At 33.9% G+C, this 23,766-nt stretch overlaps 3 protein-coding genes across 3 annotated transcripts; 2 read left to right on the plus strand and 1 right to left on the minus strand.

The window, feature by feature from the left end:
- The first annotated feature begins 2,704 nt into the window (after nt 1-2,704).
- Nucleotides 2,705-7,685, plus strand: LOC111506613 (homeobox protein MSX-3). Its single transcript, XM_074179641.1, has 3 exons — nt 2,705-3,635; nt 5,388-5,396; nt 5,440-7,685. The coding sequence occupies exons 1-3, from the start codon at nt 3,440-3,442 to the stop codon at nt 5,859-5,861; spliced, it is 627 nt and encodes a 208-aa protein (XP_074035742.1). The 5' UTR covers nt 2,705-3,439; the 3' UTR covers nt 5,862-7,685.
- Nucleotides 7,686-14,862: 7,177 nt separating this feature from the next.
- Dpm1 (Dolichyl-phosphate mannosyltransferase subunit 1) lies at nt 14,863-16,397 on the plus strand. Its single transcript, XM_023161729.2, is given in 5 exon segments — nt 14,863-15,060; nt 15,111-15,301; nt 15,353-15,465; nt 15,468-15,562; nt 15,969-16,397. Coding segments are annotated over 4 exon segments (741 nt in total). The 5' UTR covers nt 14,863-15,060; nt 15,111-15,179; the 3' UTR covers nt 16,380-16,397.
- A 1,104-nt stretch (nt 16,398-17,501) lies between these two features.
- LOC111506605 (protein FAM136A) lies at nt 17,502-18,615 on the minus strand. The gene is made up of 3 exons (XM_023161730.2): nt 18,423-18,615; nt 18,148-18,366; nt 17,502-17,713 (listed from the first exon to the last, which is right to left on the minus strand). Exons 1-3 carry the CDS (start codon nt 18,507-18,509, stop codon nt 17,588-17,590), a joined length of 432 nt encoding a protein of 143 aa, XP_023017498.1. The 5' UTR covers nt 18,510-18,615; the 3' UTR covers nt 17,502-17,587.
- Nucleotides 18,616-23,766: the final 5,151 nt, after the last annotated feature.

Here is a 23,766-nt window from a genome sequence, read left to right on the forward strand (position 1 = left end):
AAATTGCACAAAAGTCAGTGGCGTACATTTTTAAGTCAAAAATATTCGTTCAAATCCCGCTCGAGACGCCACTGGACTTAATAAATTGAATCACGTTCGGCCTAAATTAGCTCCTTGATGTTATAAATACCATTGCCAAATTACAACAAAATTAGTTAAAGGATATTTAAGATATTTACGAATAACTTTTTTTTATTTTTATTTTAACACCCTGTATCTTGAGAACGAAGGATTTGCGGACCCATATTTATATGAACATTTCGTCTTAAAATTACCTTAAGAATCGTCTGTTTAATTTATGGTACATACTTGATTAACACGCTGTATTTTCAGTCAATTTGATATTCAATTTCAATATTTTCTTTGTCTGTTCATAAAAATTAATTCATCTTACACTTGGCCTGCTATAAATATTTGATTTTAACCCAAAGCAGTTATGGCTGAAATCTGAATTCTGTTACAACCCTCCTGGAATTTCTATACAATTTTGAAAAATCTACTGGCTCCCTCATTTTGTCACTAATTCTGCAAATACTACTGATGTGATTGCTAATAATGAATAGTAACCTACCAGCTTCAACATATTTTTGCTTTGCCTGACTGAGACCACTAATATTCTGGTAACTTCACAAATTATTCTTTGAATAGTATTAGCACCACTGTCAGTGAAAACCTCTGCTTTCTACCAACAAATCTTGTTAACACCGACAAATTGAATTATCAAAATTTCAATGATTCATCATTACGGAATAGTCTTGCATATGTCGGAATTTATTATCTTCGACAATGTCAACGAGGATACGTACTTCTTTTATTTCAGCAAACTTGTATTTCAGCAATCTTCCACCTTTTTTCTCAACATGCCTAGTGAGTTTGCAAGATATGTATTTCGCAACGGAATATTTGAATAGTCTCGACGAATCCTAATGAAATACATAAATACATTCTGACGTCTGACCCACTGTACGAAAATTCGATTATCTCAACCTCCTTGAAAGGTATCGCTTACATGTAGTCATGTTTGTTCATGCAAAAAATTAGTAAAATTCGAACAATAAAATCTCATTTATAAGCAGCGGGGCGTCGGCTTTTGTGCCGTAGCCAACTATGATGGGGATGGTATGATGGAAAGAAAGTTTAATGTGGATTTCTCACAGTCACTGGAATGCCAAATTGTTTTTATATTTCAGTCGAATAATGTGGTGTATCATTTGATTGCTTTTAATACTCAATCAAGGAATAGGGTAATATTTACGGAAGCGCAGAAGGGCCGCATATTTTTTTATTCGTTTCCAGGTAAATCTCGTAATTTCGAAATTACGACTTTGAATTTTAATCTTAAAATTTCGATTTTAAACTCGAAATTACGAGATTTGAGTCCATATTTCGAGTTTGAAAGTGTTAATTTACAGTTTTAAAGTCAAGATTTCAAGTTTCAAAGTCGAAATTTATTTATAACATTAGTAATAATAAATGCTTTTATTGAAAGGTTACTTAGTACAAGAGATACTAATCTAACCTAACAAATGACAGAATTCAACATCTGCACATGGCAAATCAAGACAGATATTGCTCTTCCATCCAACGAGAGTCAAAATTTCAAGTTTCAAAGTCGAAATTTCGAGTTTCAAAGTTGAAATTTCGAGTTTCAAAGTCGAAATGTCTAGTTTCAAAGTAGTAATTTCGAGTTTCAAAGTCGAAATTTCGAGTTTCAAAGTCGTAATTTCGAGTATGAAGTCAAAATTTCAAGTTTCAAAGTCGTAATTTCGATTTTCAAATCAAATAAAGTTTATTCGATCACAAAAGAAAGAATACGGTTGTCATCATTAACACTATTCTCAAGTTTACTAACATATCTAAAATATATACAAGGCTTTTGTAGGCGAGTTTAAAAATGACTCACGCTAGGCAATTATAGCCTAGGCAATTAGAACAGTATCATCACCTCAGCATATTATGTCGCCTATGAAATTGATGATTTTTTATATACTGTTAATGTAAATGAGAAAAAGTACCGGTCTCAAAACAGTCCCTTGTGGTATACCAATTTGTACAATCAGTTCGCTACTTATTTCATTTCCAGTTTTCACTCGTTGGATTCGATTTGATAGGTAGTTCTTCATCAGAGCCAAAGCATTGCCTCGAATCATAATTTCGAGTATAGAGTAAAAATTTTGAGATTAAAGTCGAAATTACGAGATTTAGGTCAAAATTTCGAGTTCAAAGTCTCAATTTTGAGTTTAGTTTCAAGATTATAGTCGAAATTTCGAGTTTCAAGTTTAAATTTCGAATTTTAAGTCGAAATTTCGAAATGAAAGTCTAAACTTTTAAATTAAAGTTGAAATTTCGAGTTTCAGTCTTAATTTCGACTTTGAAGTCGAAATTCGAGATTGAAGTCAAAATTACGAGATTTAGGACAAAATTTTGAGTCAAAAGTAAAAATTTCGAGTTTAAGGTCGAAGTTTCGAGATTTAAGTCGAAAAGTCGAGTTTAAAGACGAAATTTCGAGATTCAAGTCACAATTACGAGATTCAGGTCAAAATTTCGAGTTCAAAGTCTCAATTTTGAGTTTAAAGTCGAAATTTCGAGATTAAAGTCAAAATTTCGACATCTAACCCGAAATTTTGAGTTTAAACTTGAAATTTTGAGATTTAAGTCAAAATTTCCAGTTTATGGTCGAAATTTTGTGTTTGAACTCGAAATTACGAGATTTAGGTCAAAATTTAGAGTTCAAAGTCGAAATTTCGAATTTAAGGTTGAAATTGCGAGATTCAAGTCGAAATTTTGAGTTTCATAGTCTTCATTTCGAGTTTGAAGTCGAGTTTTTGGTATCCTTGTATAGGCTAACGTCTTAATTCTTCCAGCATAACATACGATTAGATTTGAATATTTATTGAGATATGGAGCCACGAAAACGATCAAAACTTTTGAAACAATTTAATAGTTATCAAGATCCAAAACTGAACTTTGGGGCACTCCCTCACTGGACGCGTATACTTTTTCTACATTACATCTACCCCTCATGGGAAACAGGGTGGTCTGCGCATCTAAAATAAAATGATTAAATTATAACTATCAGTTTCGATTTGGAGTATCACAACATTAAAAAACGCACACAAAAGGCGAGAGATACCATCTCAAACCGCAAAGCAAACCTATAGTAATCGGTAAATTAGCCGTAGTTACCATGTTGGTTTGTAAGAAACACCAAAGGGCGTTTGTATTGGCAAACACAACAGGCTACCAGATTTTATGCCTAATTGCCCAAAAAGATGAAGATCTGCCGCAGATTATGTTACTGTTTGGAGTGGGGTGTACCTACGTATAAAATAAGGGTAGAACTTGTTTTCGTCAGATACGGCTAAGGGTTTTTTGAAACGGAAACATTACTATTCATTTGGTCGTTTCGAAAAAGTGTTTTTGGAGTTTGGGAAAAGTGATGATTTTGAGAATGGAGAACGAGAATGATCCTACAACGAGGAGTCTCAGTGATTTCAGTATTGAGCATATTTTGAACAGAGCTGGAGGCGAGACTCAAAAAGAAGCGAAAATCGACGAAAATTCAGAAGATCCAAAGGGTTCCAATCCATTTTCTTGGCTGCATTGCACAAGGTTTTGCCCACCAAGAGTGCCAAGTAAGTAATTTTTTTGTATCAACAGTTATTAGTGAAGAAAAACTGAAAAATATTAACGATATTTGAGGTATTCTGAAAAATAACATTAACTGTATAAAAACTGAAAAATTTTGAAAAAATAGCTTTTCATCAAATTAAAAATGAAATTGACGTAGAAGCCATGATTTCAAAGAAATGAGTTGTGTTGTGTTAAATTTTCAAAATGACGTTTCAAATCGAGTAAGAAAATGAGTGAAAGTAATCATGCAGTTTATAATTTCCAAATTATATTCATATCGAATTAGAAAATATTTTTCAGTCCTCAAAAAGTACCGCCGTTGTATGATTTTCTTTAACCACTTAAACTTTAACCACTTCCTGCATTAGTCACTCAAATTAAAATTTTCAGCATTGTATTGATCAATTATTCCTAAAGATTTTGTTAAAAATATCATATTTGACAATTTGCATAGAAACTTTTTGGCATCCTTTTTTTAAATTTAATGCAATAAACAAGATGGCAGTTTTAAACAAAAACATTGACTATATCTTTATTGAAAGGGATATTCATTTTGACAACATGCAAAATCCTTCAAAATTACTTATAATTTTAATTTTTAGGTGAAAGTTTGGCATAAAGCTGGGTTTCACTAAATCAAAAAAACTATTCTATTGATTATGAATGAATGATAAAAAAATTCTACTGCAATTTCTCGAATTGTATATGCTATTTTTAATTATTGAATTCATGCTAATTTCAAGTTAACACGAAAACCATTTTTTTTATTAAAAATCTGGATTTTTTCCACATTTAAGATGAAAATGTAAATAGAGCGATAAAAAAATGTATATATTCTATTATTTTGTTTTCATATTGCCGAAAGCTGCATAATAAATATTTCTTAATTTTCAACACCTCTATTTCAAAAAATTGTTGAAAGATTATCAAAAAAATTGAGGAGGACAATTCTTGATAAAAATATCGATTTAAAAAAGGTGTTTTTTCAATATTACTAAATAAATGCCTTTATCAACTAACATTTTTTCTTGCTATGAATATTAAGGAAACCTTTTTCAAACCATAATTTTTAGTGTTTATCCATGTAACTTTATTTATATTTTATTTGTTTATTAAATGAAAAATCAGTCACAAACAAATGAAAGTTTGTACTATTTTTTATTATTAAACAATATAAGAAACAACCATCCAATTGATTTTAATATTCAGCAACAATAAGAATTGCTGCGAGATAGCAATAGTGGAATCAGTTAAAAACAACCTGAAATTTTTATCCAGCAAAGAAAAACCGTTTGTAATTGAATGGTTTTCACCAATAAGAAAGGAAAATAATAGGAGTAGGTAATTGAAAAACATTTTGGATCGCTCCATTAACATTTTCAGTTTAATTATACCTTCGATTGTTAATGAAAAAGTGGAAAATCTAGTTTTTTCAATTTTTCCAACAAATCTTTTCTAACACCTTCAGTTTACTTCATTTTTTATGAAATTTATTCCTTTCTAAGATTTTTTTTTAGATTTGATATATTGAAAAACCAAACCATTTTTTAACAAACTATTTATAACTTTCGTAATTATTGTTAACCCCTTTTTTAATAAAAGTTTCATGAGGTTTTCAGTTCGCATTTCAAATTGAATGACACCTTGAACATAATTTTCGCATGTGAAAGTAAGTTTTTTGATAAATTGGCATTTGAAAACCAGACTTTTTTTGAAACTCTGACTCTGTATTTCAAAAACAAAGCCATCACTAGTGACACTCGGTTTTACTTCCGATTAAACTTCATGACATCATTTTCTTTCCAGGAATAAATAAGAGAGACACCCCACAAAAACGCCAGCTCGGCCGATATCCACGAATCCCCTTCACGAACCAGCAAATAGCGATTCTGGAGGAAAAATTCCAAGAGAGCCCATACCTCAGCAGCGAAGAGGCTATAAACCTCTCGAAGATGCTCCATTTGGCGGAAGTCAAAGTGAAGATTTGGTTCCAGAACCGAAGGGCGAGGAAGAGGAGGGAAGAAATGGGCCTGCTTCGGAAAGATAGCCGGAAGTACCCAAGTCCTGTCGAAGGTTCTTGCGGAAGTAGGCAAGCCCAAAAGGAGCTCACAAGAGGTTCTGATGGGGCTTCAAGTACCATCACCAGCTTCGTTACAAGCGAACCTCAAGTGTCAATGCCGTTTCTTTATGTTAGCCCACCTAATATTCTCGATTTCAGTCACCGATGATCGAGAATTACAAAATGCTTGTTGATTTCTGCTTCTGCAGGCAGAGCTTTGCAAAGTTCCTAGAAAGTCATGAATCTATTGACAAATTTGAAGTGATGAATCAAGGTACAAGGTAGAAATGAGAAATGAAACTTCTTATGTACCACTTTGTATTTGTAACTAACGTTTCGTCCTATAAGAACATTACCAAGCAAATACAATGAAATGATTAACAATGTATACCCTTATATACGTATACAACCACTCTAGATAATAACAGATGGTCTTCATTTACTTTATTACCTGAATTTTATTTACCTGTGACAATGTGGGTACGCTAATCTGAAAACCGGCCAGTAGACAAGTCAATTTGGTAATTTAATGTGTTACATCCGCAATTCTAATGTCTATGACTTTCCAAGGATTCTGTAGCGAAGCCAGAAATTTTGTTCGGTGGGTCCAAAACGAGGGGGGTCCGGGGGTACCCGGACAAAAAATAAACATATAGATGAGTAGCTGAGTAAGACTAGAGTAACAAAAGTGTAGAGCAGTAGTTAAAATATATTTATAACGTTTAACATCATCTACATAAATGAATTTAACAAAATTCAAAGTTACAGCACTAATTTCCTATTTCCACTAGCGGTTGGCGTGCGAACTAGACTTACTGTGACACTTCAGTTGAAATTCAGCCAGCTTTACAAACACCGCCTTACACTAACCGAGCTGCCGAGCTCAAACGTATCGTTTGATGATTTAAACAAAAGGACAAACCAACAATGGTATGATAATTTAATGTTTGTAAACAAGAGTAGTGACAACTTTTCTTTCATTCACCTGCTCCGTGCTTAATTTATTTTTTAATACATCTTGAAATTTCGGAGGGGGATCCTCAGGACCCCCCCTTCGCTACGCCAGTGCAAGGATTCCAAATAATTGAGTTTTAAACCCTTGCCTGCATAGTGCAAAATTTCCGTATCATTTATATTCGGGAACTTGTGGTTGCAATTAAAGGATTGGTTTGAATTGGTCAATTCATATTTACCTAGTCTGTTTTGAGAAATTTCGGCCGCATTGTCCCACATAAACACTATTAGACTCCGGACACTTGAGGTTATGAACTCCATATCTGAGATCTCGGCTCCAATCTCTTAATCTTGCCCACTTCATCTTTGGCATTAAAAAGGAAATTAGATTACCTGGCATTTGCTAGGTTATACACTGTTGATTATTTCAGTTTATTATAATTTATAATACAAAGTGGTTAGAAGTTCTATTTGTCATATGATGATCTCCTACCATGTATTCGGGGATTCCACGAATCCTCCAATTTTTCATCTTTTTGATTTTTAATACGTTGTTTCTTCACTCATAACTTTCTACTGGTACTAGAGAAATATAATGGAAACATGTGAAAAAAAACTTAAATTAAACTGACAAATTATATTACTTATTTCTTAATTAAATTTCTGTTTTGAAAATTGAATATTGTATTCGCCAATGGAATATTGGAAGCGACTGATTTCACTTGTATATATTTAGTTTAATGATAGCTTTGTACAAAACATATTTATTTATTTATGAAATATACCGTATTTTTATGCACATAAACCACTACTTATTTATTTTTTCTTGCCCATTAGGTACTGAAAATGTAATTGGTACAATTTGCAAATCAAACATCTCATCATGTTCCTAATAAACAAATTTGTGGAACCCATTTTATTCATCATCTCACCTCGTATTCTCGATATCAGAGATAAGAAGTTGATATATATGATGAAAATTGATTGAGAATTTTCTCAACCAAAATCATACTTTAGCTTTGAAAATGGCTATGGTAGTTTAGGCGACACATCCAGAAAAGGGACAGAATAACAGCATGGGGTTATTAAACAAATTATATTCACATGGAATGGAGGGTAATGCAATTGATTGGATTGAATCTTTTATTAGAAATAGACGTCAATTTATCTCTTTGAACCACATACCCAATGAAACTTACTCAACATTTATTTCAGATGCAAACATTTTACATGTTGGTGTACCCCAAGGGTTGATATTGGGACTTATTGATAGTTCAGTTTCTGGTGTAGTGAAAACTTTCTTTTTTCAATGTAGCTGCAATTCCCACTGTACGATTCCACCAAGGACACAAAACTAGCGCGGTATACCTAGAGAAATCTGTGAATAATAACACAGTCTTTCAGGTAGGGGAATGCAAATTTCTAGGGCTCACTTTTGAACATTGTTTTAACTGGAAAAGCCATTGTGATATACTGATCTCCAGACTAAAATCCTTCTCGTATTCAATGCGGAATCTCAGACTAATAATAACTATTGACCAATTAACTACATATAATAATATCGGGCATTTATAAAATCTAGAATAAGGTATGGCATATGCCTTTGGGGTTGCTCTGCACTAACCACAAATGTATTTTGTGCCAATTATCTCAGGTGTTGATCAAAGAACATCGTGTAGGCCCCTATTCAATTCTCATGAAATTCTGACGCTTGCAGATATTTTCCATCTTTGAGACGTGTGTTTATGTTCACATTAACAGAGCAAAATTTGACCGTATTAATTTCACATATACCTAACATCAGTACTCGAAATCGTAACGATTTTCATATCCTGAACTATTCTTGAACCAGTTTGATTCATAGAAAATTTTGTGTCATCTACAGTACCAATAAACAAACCATGCATTTTTTATAACACTGATATAAGAGAACTAAAAATTATCATCATTAACCTGAAAAACAAAAAAAAACATCTGGAACTGACAATTTGTCTATCAGAATATTTGAAAACTTACCAAATTGCGCTCTACAGGTTCTTGTTCAACTCATAAACGATACTTTCAGGCTGGAGTTTTTCCACAATTTCTTAAAACATCAATGGTCATACCTTTGCCTAAGGGGGGTGATCCTAATGATCCATCAAACCTAAAACCAATATCTTTACAACCAACTCTTGCAAAGGTATTGAGAAATTAGTTAAACTAATGCCCATTCAAATATAAACAAAATAATCACTCCTTATCAATTTGGGTTTCAGGAAAACAAAAGCACTAATGACGCAATATTTAAATTTCTTCATAAAGCATACAGCAACTTGAATGATGACGAGAGGACTGCGGCAAAAGCATTTGATTGTGTTAACCACAGAATACTGCTGCTGAAGCTACATCATTATGGAATTGCTGTTTCTTAAAACCAATAGTTGCTCAAGTACAAAGAACGTGAAAGCAGGAGTACCCCAAGGATCGATCTTAGGACCCATACTTTTTTTTACTATATGTAAATGACCTGGCTGTACGTATTTCTGGTAGTTTCACCATTTTTGCAGATGATACCACACTGATGTGGCAGAATATAAATCAACAGAATTTATTTAAAAGCATCTGTAATGACTTTAGCGATGCGATGCAAATCTGCTGTCATTCAACACTAAAAAACCAGTATAATCACTTTAAAGTGCAATCTACCAGAAATTCATATGGAAAGTACAGTAGTGGAAAATAAGATCTCAACAAAATTCTTAGGAATTAATACCGATGAGTGTCTGAAATTTGAGGAGCATATAGGCATTATAAACCTATCAAGGTTAATTCACATGTGATTGATTCACCTTCTTCTTTTTCAGTGCGGTCAGTGAACTCAGGTCATTCTTGGCCCAAAAAATGAGTTGCAGTCCTCTTAGTTCTGGTTCCCTTTCAGTAGAAGAGCTTCTTGAAGCAAGAGCCGAATCGATCCCTCTACGAAACCCTTTTTCACTCGGAAGGATCGATCGCAGCTTGAGAAATGGTTCTCATGGAGATTCTGTGAAACGTGTTCTTCCTTACGAATCAGTAGAGAGTTGTCCTGAAAATCTAGAGAAGAAAATTGGATTGGATAATTTAGGAAACACTTGTTACATGAATAGCATTTTACAAGTGTTGTTCATGACGAAGAATTTCAAGAACGAAGTTTTAATGATGAACGAGAACGGGAATGTTTCCTGCTTATTCATCAAACTCAAACAACTGTTCATGCAGCTGCAGTTTCGTAAGAAGGTATCATCTTTCCCTCCAACCGATTTCCTGGAGTCTTTGAAGTCCACTAGATACTCGTTAGGACAACAAGATGATTGTTCCGAATTCTTGGGGTTCTTGTTGAATACTCTTCGTGAACAAAACAATAGCAAAATCAATACTCCCAGCCGCTCTGGACTGAATGATTCCGTACAACCCATCTCGTCTTGTGTTTGTAAATCTTTTGCTGGAAAAATCCTCACTTGTTTACTTTGTGGTAAATGTTCAAGAAGTACTGAAAACTTATGATGTGAATTTCTGGAACTTCATCTAGCTTTTCCTAATACGACTAATTACCAGTCCGTGCAAAGCTTATTGTTAAATCATCTGAAAATGGAATTTTTAACAGGTGATGATCGACTGTATTGTCAAACAGGCGCCAAACTAACTGACTGTTATAAGGAAACAAGTATAGCTGAGGCACCAGTCAATCTAATAATAACACTAATGATTTTCAAACAAGACTCAACCTCTAACGGAAGCAAGAAACTCTTTGGAAGGTTCGAAAAACATGAACATTTCAACCTAGCAGACCACTGTTATAATATTCATGCAGTCATTGTTCACTGTGGTTCTGGCGTTGAATGTGGTCATTATTACGCCTTGGTCAAAGAAGGAACGGACTGGTTTAAGTTTGACGATAGTCGTTTCACGAAGTGTTCTGGCGATGCATTGAATTTATTGGAGCCTCTGGAGACACCCTACATTTTGTTTTATGAGAGAGAGGACATTGTTAGATCAAGATCTTCAGATGATGTGGTGCTGCAGGTTTTTCCGGGTTTTCCTGCAGCTGAAAAAGCAAATGCGCTACTGGAATCAATGAAGTCGCCCCGGAGCGCCAATTAATTTTTATTGTTGTATTTATTTTATTTTTATCGTTGTTTTAACACATTGTAATCATGACAATTCATTTTCACCACTAGCATAGAAATTTTGAAACAAGAAACTTTCCTCCGGATGTTTTGGATGTATCAAAGGAACTAGGATATCAATCAGCAAAATCACATTCGACACATAATCATATTCATGTGTATGTATGTATGTATATATGTTTGTATATGTGTTTATGTATATATGCGTACATACTATTTGTAGTGTTTTTTATTTATACATTTATACAAAAATTACTCAATCATAGTTTTACCCATGTACAAGATTACACTTTAACAAAGATATTGTTTGTGTATGTGCTCATTTGTGTATATTAGTACATTTATATATTTACTCAACATTTTATTAATATTAAAATTAATGTTAAAAAAATAAGATGGACTGTGGCTGCTCATCGCTTTGAGGTTCAACTCAGTACACTCAGACACTAATTTTATGACGAATTTCATATCCCCTGGAAAATAATATTCTTATTATTATTACCGTCTTCAGAAATGAACAAAATTTAAGCCTATACGGAACTCTCCCTTTGTTGAATATTTATATTTTTCAACGTCTTCGACAGATGCCAAAGGTCGATAAAAAACCGATTTTCCTCCACAAAAAATGACTTTTTTTCAGTGTTTTCTTCGTTCTCAAACTGTTTTTGAGAAACAATTTTTTAGACCAATCGTGAATTTTTTATAAACTAACGATATTACTCTCAAAAGCCCAGTGGGCATCTGCTTCTGGTCATTGGTCACCGCACGACCGACCTGAAGAACTGTCGAGATGCGGTTCGATAAAACCGAAAAGATAAACGAACCAGATAATCGCGGTGGGATTTAAACAGCGGTGAGCAAATAACCAGAAAGATGTCCTATCTCTTTGTAACCCAATAACTCGTATAGGAAAAAACACCACTTCAGACTGAACATTTCAATTCTCTCATTCCCTTTCGTCACTGGATTGGAAAGATTAGCGATCGGAGGACACTCTCCGGTTTAGTATCCTTTCTAGATGACTACCGAGAGACTGTATAATTTCTGGTTAATTAGGTTCAAGTAGCAGATGCGTTTGAATTCGGATCGAATGAGAGGGCCTAGGAACGATTTTAATAGTTTCCTCGAATGAGATTTTAATTACCAAATACGCCAAATTGGAGACAAATATTTTAAGAGGAATAGCTGGTAGTTACAAATTGAGGAGAAAAGTCAAAAAACTCTTTTAAAGGAAATACAAAGAACAGCTTGTCAAATGTAGGAAGAGTTTTCTGAATTACGTTATGGCAGCGCCCACTAAATCTGCATTCGTTATAAAACGGTGAGAGTGAGAGAGAAAGGGAGAAAACAGAGAGAAAGAGTTCTCGAGTGTCTTGACAAGCTGTGCATTGATTTGTCGAAACAATATTACTAAAAAAACTGACATCATACATCTCAAAATACAATTCAATATCTGATCATCAGTTTGGATTTAGAGAAAATATATTTAACCAAGATGCAATATTATCATTGAGAAGTATATTGATACTGGGATACCTCAGGGTACGGTTCTTGGACCTACCATATTCAATCTGTACATAAAAGACTTATTTTTTCTAGAAAGTAAAGGGAACATTTTGGAATTTGCAGACGACACAACAATATTCTATAAGGCAAATAATTGGCAAGAATTCAAGTATATTGTAGAATCAGACTTTGATACAATAAAAAACTGGCTTTTCCAAATTTTAATTTCTTGCCTCTTTTCAGCTTGTTACTTTATGATGCCGTTAAGCGAAATTTCAGCAAACTTTTCTAAGAATTGAAATTGAACCTAAGCGCTGCCGAAACAGCCCGGAAAATTAACCATCAAGCATTTGGCAATGAGCAATGATGTTGAGGAGTGCACTGTTTGACCTTGGTTTGCGAAATTTCGTTCCGCAGATTTCAGCCTCGAAGATCCAGGGCAAGGATTTGATGACCCTGGTGGAGATTGATCCATCACAAACGGTGCAGAAGACTGAAAACATGGCTAAAAAGCACCACGGCAGAAGATTGCCTTAATGGTCTGACCATGATGAGTGTACACAGAGCTAAAATAAATAAAATCTTAAATAATTTTAATGATAAAGTGGTTGAAAGTTTTGCAAAAAATCCCCGCAGGTTATGTTTTAATTAAATATTAGTGTGACGTGAATATATCAGTGTGACGTAACTTGGTTTGATATAATCCAACGCCCTTCGTGGTATTAGCCAGGGGAGTAGTTGTTTTCTGATAGGCGTCAGTCCATTCAACCTACTGTGTAGGTATATCCGAGAAGGGCTTGAACAATTAAAGTTAATTTCTTTAGATTTGTTTACTGCCCGTCTTCAGGCATAGCCAACTGATCAATAAGAAAGTTTTAATTTTCAGTTTTTTATTATTATTTCAATTTTTTATTTTTTTTGGTTGTTGCTTGTACGTTAATTTTTTGTAATTTCAGTTTTTTGTTTAATAAAATTGTTATTTTCGGTTAATCTTTTTAATTTTTCTCAGGGATTTCAAATCATTTATAATATATTAGGCAATGGAAGTCCGAACTGATGAAATACACCACGAAACATTGTCAACCACCTTCAAACAATGGTGTGATTCACTATAAGTTTCTGAAACTGGGCCAAATCATCACTGCAGAGACCTCGTTTCATAAATCATCTTCTGAAAATTAAACGAATTGAGCGTCGAAGTTCTGCTTCACCCACGACTACCGTCTTTCCAAACACTTCGATACCTTTCTTACCGGTAGAACTTCTGCCAATCAGGACCAGGCAAAAACAGCCTTCGTCGACTCCATCGAATCTTGAGCTCACAATATTAATCCTGGCGGAATTAAATTGACTAATAGCTCAAAATCATACGGAAAATATAGCTATAATGTGTATTCGTCAATGCTCCAATTTAAGTGTGAAATTGCGTTACATGCTTAGTTAATGAATGGAAGTCATCGTTTTATTGTTGGTATTAATTTTCAGATATGAAAAAAGCTTTCGAAACTCTAAATGAGTTCTTAGAAAAATGAATGCAGTGGAATTCACTGATGAAGTGAAAAGTGGATTTGAATTCTACGCATATAGTCTTTTTGAGACCCCTATTCCCTATTATTCATTCTATACACAAATGATATTTGCAAAAATGTAAAAAATTAAATATACAACTATTTGCAAATGACAAATTGATTAACGTAACAGGAACTTCGGTGGATGAAATTATCGATTCTTCAGAGAGGGATACCAGATTTACGAAAAACTGATTAACTTTTAGCTAAATAAACTCATCATTATTATCCATGTTGTTTAGGAAGACTATATGCACAGATAAACTCCTGGTGACTGTAGAATTGAAGTAATCTGCAAATTAAAGGGTTCCAATTCGGTAAAAGAGTTCTGGTCACGTCTTGTTCTGTGTGGAAAACCAAGTCTTCATAAAACATGCTCATGTATCCAGCACCATTCAAAAAAAAAAAACTCAAAACCCATGGCTTGCTTTTTGTCTTGAAAATAACACTGTGAAACGGACGATGTGGAAAGCAAACTCCTTTGGAGTTGGAGTATTTTGCGAATCTTTTTGTTGAGTAGGTACAGTTCCCCGGAGCAAGCATAGTTGCATTATCAACTTTGTCACTCCATATTTATTCTGATGAGAATGTCTATTGTAGTTTGTAATGAAAAGAACCATTATTATCTTATGCGTTTTCACACCCCAAGTCATCCATATGATTGTTTCTAAACATAACTTCTACTTTGTTCGTTACTCAACCATTATTAATATTACATAATGGTGATCAGGAAAATATTCATGATGTAAATTCAATGTGCGTATGGTGCAGGAATCACAATAGTGAGTGGTAGAGTTATGACCACAATTGTATGATAGTGGTATAAAATGTGTTTCAACGAAAATTCAAGAATAAGTGTTCTTAAGATTACTCAGCATTTTTGTCCAACCAATTTATGAGATCAAAAAATGTGTTTTGTATGCACTAATCGCTTCTACTGGAATATAGTACACAGAATTACAGTTACAACGAACAAACTATGACTTTGACGAACTTCATATGTCATATGTCACCTACTGACTGAAGTTTGAATGTTGACTAGGTGGCTAGTTGAAAAATATAATTTTTTCATTAAATAAACTGATAAGATAAATCTGAAAGTATGATAATGAACGAATGATTTGATTTACGCGCAGGTACGATAAAAAGAATAAGAAAATTTTGCATTGCAGACTGGTTTTCTGATGTGCCTAAGGTAACATTAGTATTTTTGTAAATATTCATATGACCCAGTACTTTTTGCAGTTGATTATTATTTCGCTATTCAATTTTCTGAATACTGATAATTACACCAGTCCAAATATATCAGAAGAAATGTCCAGCTCAGATCAAAGCACCAGTTCGAAAAACAAATATTCCATACTTCTACCCACTTACAATGAGGTGGAGAACCTCCCCATTATGATATACCTCCTGGTGAAATATATGAGCAAAAGGTAAATTTTCAGTAATCTTCCTGACAAGCTTTCAAACATTTTGATTTGCAGTGGGTACGATTATGAGGTCATAGTCATCGACGATGGTAGCCCTGATGGAACTCTTGAAGCTGCGCAGCAACTGCAAAAGATTTACGGGGAAGATAAAATAGTTTTGAGACCCCGAGAAAAAAACTAGGTTTAGGGACTGCCTATATTCATGGGATGAAGCATGCTACTGGAAATTTCATTATCATAATGGATTCTGATTTGAGCCATCATGTAAGTTGATCTTATCTTTTTGAAATATGCATAGATATTCGCCTCCAAGCTGTTATACAGTACTGCAGTTTCATTATTCATTTGATTATGTTTTTGAGTCAGCTTATGCTAAATCATTTTTTATAGATATATTTTCACTTTTCACAATCTAAAAAATATGAAAAATTGTAATGGAGAACTTAAACAGGTGTAGATTGTAGTACAAGATGTTCTCTGATATTAGTCTATTGCAATTTCAACACTATTCATATATTTCTTCAAAAAAGGAGCTGTTTGAAATAGATTTCTCTCCAATATATGCTGATTCATTAGCAATCAATCATGAAACTCTAATTACCTCAAGTTCTTTCAGCTTTGTTCAGGAATATTACTAATCAAAAGATTGATAGAAAATCATTTGTTTTAGCCAAAATTCATCTCCCAATTCATCGAAAAACAACAATCTGAAAACTTAGACCTTGTATCCGGCACTCGCTATGTCGGATCAGGAGGAGTATACGGCTGGGACTTCAAGAGAAAATTAGTCTCTCGCGGTGCCAATTTCTTAACGCAACTGTTACTACGCCCTGGTGCCTCCGACCTCACAGGCTCTTTCAGACTGTACAGAAAGGACGTACTCGATCAGCTTATCAAGCGTTGTGTTTCGAAGGGTTACGTCTTCCAAATGGAAATGATCATCAGAGCCAGAGAGCTCGGTTTTACCATCGGAGAGGTGCCTATTACTTTTGTTGATAGGGTTTATGGGGAATCGAAGTTGGGTGGGTCTGAGATCGTTCAATTTGTTAAGGCCATGTTGTATTTGTTTGCAACTACCTAATGATGAAGTTTATAGTTATTTTTTGTTTTACTTTGATTCCTTGTTCAGGTAATTTTAGAATATGTGATAGATATTCTTTAACCTCATGATAATCTTGCAATATGATTCAGAACAAAAGAAACTTCTAGTGATATTTATTATAACTTGTTGTAGTTTGGAAAAGGCAGCTAAAAACTTTCCCAAAAATTAACACTAAAAATGTAACCCTTTTAATTTGTTGTAGTTTATAACACCAATGTGGAAACAGTACCTGCATGAGTATTTTGACATCATCCACAAACAATAAATACTGGCTAAAGGTAAAATAAGATGCAAGATCATTTATATATATAAATTATACAACAGTGGGTCCAAATGGGATCCCTGCGGGACGCCTCAAGTTACTTGAATTTCACTAGAACTATGATTCTCAATTTTCACATGCTGAGTAACACTCAAAAGGTAACTGCTTAACGAAAATAATAAGTAATCTGGAAATTCAAGCGTTTCTTGTTTGCAAAGGATGGGAGAATGGTTCACCCCATCGAAAGCCTCTGAGAAGTCTGCATATAACCAGTCAATTTAGACGCTCATCTTCAGGGCATTTACTTTTTTTTTTGATAAGCCAGCGGATTGGTCATAATGCAGAAATTGACTAGAAATCTAACTTGAAATCAAGATTTATTCTAGGTTTTTACCTTCATTTGCACGTTAACGTAGAAATAAGATATAATGACCATAACAAACAGTAGCCAGTCAGATTCATTGTTTACTGAAGATAATGGCTTTTATTTTGACTTTGAAGGTAGAAAAAGATTACAATTTCAATTTGACAGGATGGGAATTGTACTTAGTCGAAGCACTATAAGAGAAATAGCATTCGTATAGTCTTTATCATTCCAAGAAACATTAAATGTTCATGAATAGAAAGTCAAATAAATAATTGAATGAGAAGTAAAATGTGGAATTATCCATAATTAATATAGATAAAAAAAGATGGAGTGACGCCTGAGGGAAATGTTATGAAGGTTTCTACAGTGATACTGATGATGTGGAACAATTTTGGAGAATTGGTCAGAATTGTTTATAATTTATGAAAAAGAACAGTGCTGATAAAAAGGTTGGGTATTTCTGCACGAAAAGTCAAATATCTAAAAACTGTAATAACAAATAATTACAAACTATCATGGAAAATTAGATTTTTCTAAATCACAATAACAGGTATCCGATTACGTGTTGTGTTCTCCTTTTGCTAAATCAGCTTTCATTCGTTTGAGCAGAGATGGCATATATTCTAACTGCTTATCTACACATTTGGTGGCACATGTTTCAAAGAGTGTTGTAAATTTATCCACCTGAAAAATACAATATTTGATGGAATTGGCCGATACTTGATTAAAATCCATGATAGGTAAAGTATTTATGTGACACTTTTTGCACACTGTTCACTTACAAAGCCTCAACACATATTTCAGTATCTATTAGCTTCTTCAGGCGTATTCAAAACATTGACTAAGTAGTAGTTGTTTTTGATGAAACGTTTCATAAGTGATCTTTTGTATGAATAATATATTAGTGTTTTAAGAATAATCGTTTTGGTTTTTATGTATAGGGATTCATCTATTTATAACTGAATAAATCAATAAACACACCTGAACAAGCTATTTTATAATGAAACATGTATTCGGTTTTGTATATTGGGTGGTGAAATACTCATAATAAAATACTTCTATATCAAAAAACGAACTTAGGTTCAACTAGAAAAATTCTACTTGACACTATACCATACCTCAGACTCCGAAGGATTGGGCCCCATTTTCACTCGCACATCATCATTGCAGTCCATAACGCATCTTTGTAACTTGTTCTGGAGGTTTTCGAGCTCCGTTTGTACATAGGATTGGGCCCAATTAATTTTTGAGGAACAGTTTTCAACACAGCGTTGAACTCTTTCTAAGGAAACTTCTTTATTATCACAACAGGCTGCCGCACACCTATGCATGTCTGCCTGAAAAAGTCTGGTGAAGAGGTTGTTTCATGAGGAAATTTAGATTAGCAACTTACTTGCATTTTTCTTAGATATTCCATATCTAAATCGTTTATCATTTTGGTCATTTCTTGTTCAATTCTTTGTCGTTGTCGTTCGACCATTGTGCTAGGTTCTATTGAAACGGATACAGTTGTTTTATTGAGACTACAGATTCTACCCCTCTGGCTTGTAACCTAAAAGTTGGTTATAATCTCTGGTTATAATTATATAACCTAATAATGCCTAACATGCATGGAAAAAGGGCGTTTTTTTGACAATGTTGACATAAAAGCTCTGTTCGTCATCTTCATCATTACTGTCACAAACTACTTTAGTGGTTTGTGATTACTGTGTTATAAAATACAGGGTCGAATAGAGCAGACGTATAAAGTGAATATTTTGTCATCTTCTTTTGCATGAAACTATTCAATTCGAAAATTATTTGACCAAAATGAGTTTCAAGATCTTACCAATATAAGGTAGATATTACAAACGAACAACTGTCGATGTCGAGCTGTCAAAAACCCTAATCGCTATTGACATCTGCTGGATTTATTAGAAGCAGCGCTGGTGTACGAGTCGAGTTGTGTAATTTTATTTTCTGTACGTACTTCTCGCACCTAGAGTGCGCTGTGTACATCTATTGAGCTGGAAATTCTCATGTCCATTTTTCGTAGGTGTTGGGATATCACAAAACTATAAGATTTTCCAGTTGTATGGTTTATTATCAAGGTAATTATCATGTACATATGTTATACAGTGCGGACGTTGATATTCCCTTTTGAACGAGACAAAATATAAAGTTCCGATGAAATTTACTTAAAAAGGTATCATTTTCAGTACTTTGTGTGAGAATCATTCATCAATATTTTTTTCAACTGAATGTTTGGTCTTGTGACATTTCGTTCGACAAATATTTCAATTCTCTATTTTCTCTTAATTTTTTATTTTGGAAAATCGGATTAAGTAACAGTTCCCGAATAATCAACAGTTTTATATTCGTTTTAGGAATTTGCAAAACGATAAATATCATAATTTCAATAAAAAGTTCATTTAAAACTCACTCCTGTTCATTCCAATAAATGTTCAAAATATTTACCATTGAAATTGAAAAGGATATTTGTTTGAAAGTGGTTGACAATATTTCGTGGTGTATTTCATAATTTCGGATTTCCATTAGACAATTTATATATATATTAGACAATGGAAGTCCCAACTGATGAAAAAAAAAGATATATTTTTGAGAGAGATAAGTTGTTGGGAGAGAAACGTTTTGGTTTTCTACTTCTACATCTTTTATACAAAAAATGAAGGAAACTTTCAGTTCAAGGAAGAAAGCAAATAATTACAAAATGAAATCATGAGGAAGAAATTGAATACTCACGGCCATAACGTGAGCTGCTGTGACGAAACTCTTCAGAATTGGATAAAGAAACTAGGAGTTAGATTTTTAATAATAAACAAACGTCAAGCAGTTATGGAAAGCAGAAGAATAGTGGAATTGCGTAACAAATACCTACTTAGAATAAATAACTAAATATAAACAAGAACGACGGCAAATTTTCTATTTGGACGAAACTTGGTATGACACTAACGACTTAGTTACGAAAGGGTGGACTGATGGTTCGAGAATGTGTACGCCTAACATGCCTGCAAACAAAGGATCGCGACTAATCATTGTACATTGCGGAGGAAGTAAAGGATGGGTTCCGAATTCTTTGAAATTCTTTGTTGTCTCTTACAGGTAGAAGAAAATTGTCAGATATATTAATGCTGTACAAATTATTCAATAAACGTGTCGATTGTCCTACGTTGATAACAAAAATTTCATTGAATACACCTTGCAGAGACTTGCGAAACCATGATCTCTTTGCAACCCCATTTAGAAAAACCAATTCAGGAAAAAACTCTCCTTTATGCAGAATAGTCAGATCTTTCAATACTCATTGCAATGATATTGAAAAACTAAGGTTACCTTTCCTTAGATTTAAAAAGTATGTGAAATCTATTTTTATTTATAATTGGTTATCGGTTCTACATATACTGTTTATTTAGTTTTTTGTTAATATTCATTACTAGATATATAGTGTAATGTACTTAGCATTTATATTTTGTTTACTCACTATCTTTCATATGTAAAATAAGGATATTTTTTTGGATTTATTCTGTTTGTATCCCTATTTGTGTAATAAATAAATAAATAAAAACCAAACTGGCATTCATTGAGGAATGCTTGTTTTTCTGATAAACGTTGAAAGTTGGGTATTTTCCAATATCTCAACTGTTTTGCTGAATTGTGTCTCTTCTCAAGACTCAGTCCTATATATAAATTTCTTTAGAGAACTTCTGCGAATCGTTTATGCATATGCAATAACTGGATTCTACCATTTCAAATATTTTCTCGGTAAACCATCTCCATGCCCCACCGTCACAGACATAACACAAACAGCAACTTTCCCAACTCCCGCTGTAATTTTTCCATCTCCCGACCCTCGCCAGGGAAACTTCTCCTCCAACAATAAGATGCACAGCGTAATTTGGACGGTAAATCAAGCTGGAAATGTGCGTATACGTATCTGTAGCCTTCGGCGAAGTTGCAAATTTCCACCGCGCATGCGCCCGCCGTATTGACCGCCGCCTGGGGGCGTAGTCGCCCTGCCAACCCCAAGTTTCCCCGTGGAGAAATCTCCGACATCGGTTTATTACGTAGACACCTAGCACACATGCATGAATAAATGTTCCATCTGAAATTCAGATTTCGATCCAGCACGAGATTCTGGATGAAAACGACTTCAGGAGGTGCAACTGTTGATCCGCACTTTGAGGAGTGCCTAGAAGATGACAGTACTACCAACTGTCGAAAGCGCTCACAGATAATTGATAGAAGATATAAAGATTCAAATCCTTTTTGTAGAATTTAATACTGAAATATATATATATATATATATATATATATATATATATATATATATATATATATATATATATATATATATATATATGTAGTAACGAAGTAGTAAATAAGTAGTAACCAAGACATTCTCCAACAAATAGGTATCTAGTTGAAGGGGATTGAAAAAACATTGTTTTTTTGAAGGCGGTATAAATAGATATTCCTTTGAATTATACTGTCAACAGACACATCACACCTATCAATAAGACCGACTTGGCTTTTTAGCGGGGTTATTCGTGATATTCTTCATTTTACTTCGAGAGCGCGTTGAATAAACAGCTATACAACGTGGAAGCTAGTTGTTCGGGAATCGTGAAGCGTCTGAAATTTTCACCATTAAATATAAATGAAAAAGCAATTGTTATAAATGTATATGATTTTTTAAGGATACAATATCCGTCCGAAATAAAAAGTAAGTCGGAAGTAGTGCAAAAATGCGCGAGTATGACCGGTATCAATAGATCGACAATTTTTAGAATTCTAAAGGAACTCAGGGAAAACAACAACTTTTTCGAGCCGAAAGTATCCACTGGAGTGTTTAGTTATCGATGAAGAAGTCAAGAATTTTATTAGCAGAACAGTACACTCTTTTTACACCGATGAGATGCCGAAGACTGAAGGAATGTCGATTCTTCGGATGTCGCCTTATCACTGTGAAGTTAAAGGATTCATCGCAAGGAATAATAAGACCTTCAAGCTGTGTGAAGTAAAGAAATACCCATACAGTGGTCTGGAAACAGTCGACCAAAAAGCTTGGGAAAAATGTATCCACAAAACAATCAGAATCGAAGCAGAGATGTGGGATCTAGATGATCGCATAGACTCATTATCAGAAAAAATTATTCCAGTTGTCATCAATCCTAATGAAACTGATTCATTTAGTGAAGAATCACTCAACAAATTCCTGTAGACTTTTTCAGATTAAAATTATCGCAATGTCTTATTCGAAGTAAGTATTCCCATTAAATCTATAAAATTGTTTCTGAATCAACTATAAAATCCAATAAGGAATACCTTCCTGAAAATGTCAAAGTCGAAATCGAAACGTCGTACAACGCAAAATTTTGAACGCGGTTCAACTCGAAATCAGATGTTCAAATTTCTAACCGCGGAAATCTATTCTATTTGTATACTTATCTGGTGATGTTTCGAATACTTTATCCATCTTCATTATCATACTGATGATCAATTTGATATTATCAGTGTCAATGATAATAATAATATCAAATTTATTTGCATCAAAAGACGAATCATAACTTCAAATTATGATGTTTTGATTTAAATAGGTCCTTCCCAAAATAAAATATTCAAACAAAATTAGTTTTCACCATATTTTGATTATCTTCTCATCATACAGAATATATATATAGATCAAGATCTTCAGATGATGTGGTGCTGCAGGTTTTTCCGGGTTTTCCTGCAGCTGAAAAAGCAAATGCACCACTGGAATCAATGAAGTCGTCCCGGAGCGCCAATTAATTTTTATTGTTGTATTTATTTTATTTTTATCGTTGTTTTAACACATTAATATCTTTCAAATTAGTTTCCCTATATTAAAAAAAACACTTCAAAATAAAATATATCACAATGAAAAATTTATATTAATACCCCCAATCCGACGCCTATTAATATTATCTTTAACGTAATATCAGAAAAAACATCGAGCGGTTCTTTTGGCGGTATTTTCGCATTCTTTGTCGGTGTTTTCCCGTTTTTTGTCGCATATTCCTATTTTAATGGCTCGTTAGCGGCGTCCTCAAGGGATATAGAGGGTAGACATATCTCAATGATTTTGTGGGTGAATTGCAGTGCTATTTGCTTGAGACGACTATGTTCCTTTCTTTGATGTAGCGACATGATTGCATTCTTGAAATTCTTTTACTCTCAGACAATACTGAACGAACTATAGTACGCAATATTTTCAAAGCAGAGCCAGTGAATATTGAAATAGCCGTGGGGCTATCAGAGAAAAGGATGCTAATGACAAGATCATGCGACCCTTGTGGTTTTTGACTCAGCAAGCACGCGTCCTCTGTCAACACACTTTCATTTAAGACACTTCAAAGGTTTTCCCTTGATGAATAAGTTCGGTTCCCGCGCTGACACATGACATGATCACTTTATTAGATTTTCGGTCGAACGTTTCGGGGATTTCAATCGAAGGAACAGCGGCACGCAGGGTGTATTGGATGATGAAGTATTTATTGGGTTAGGAGCGGCCTTGTTGCGGTCGAAAAACTCTTGTTTTTGCCTCGAGTACACATAAAACCCAATAAATATACAATACCAACTATGAAAATTTTGTTTTTTTTGTCCAACTTTACGATAGAGCTGTCAGTTGCCAGATTGCAACGGTAGTGTTGCCAAATCCCGAAACATAAAAGGCAACCTATCGTATAACCAATTCGCAATGCAAAGTTTCGTTA

Source organism: Leptinotarsa decemlineata, unplaced genomic scaffold (assembly GCF_025532065.1).
Source record: "Leptinotarsa decemlineata unplaced genomic scaffold, Ldec_3_MD MMD2_tig00026282_RagTag_RagTag, whole genome shotgun sequence".
Taxonomy (NCBI): domain Eukaryota; kingdom Metazoa; phylum Arthropoda; class Insecta; order Coleoptera; family Chrysomelidae; genus Leptinotarsa; species Leptinotarsa decemlineata.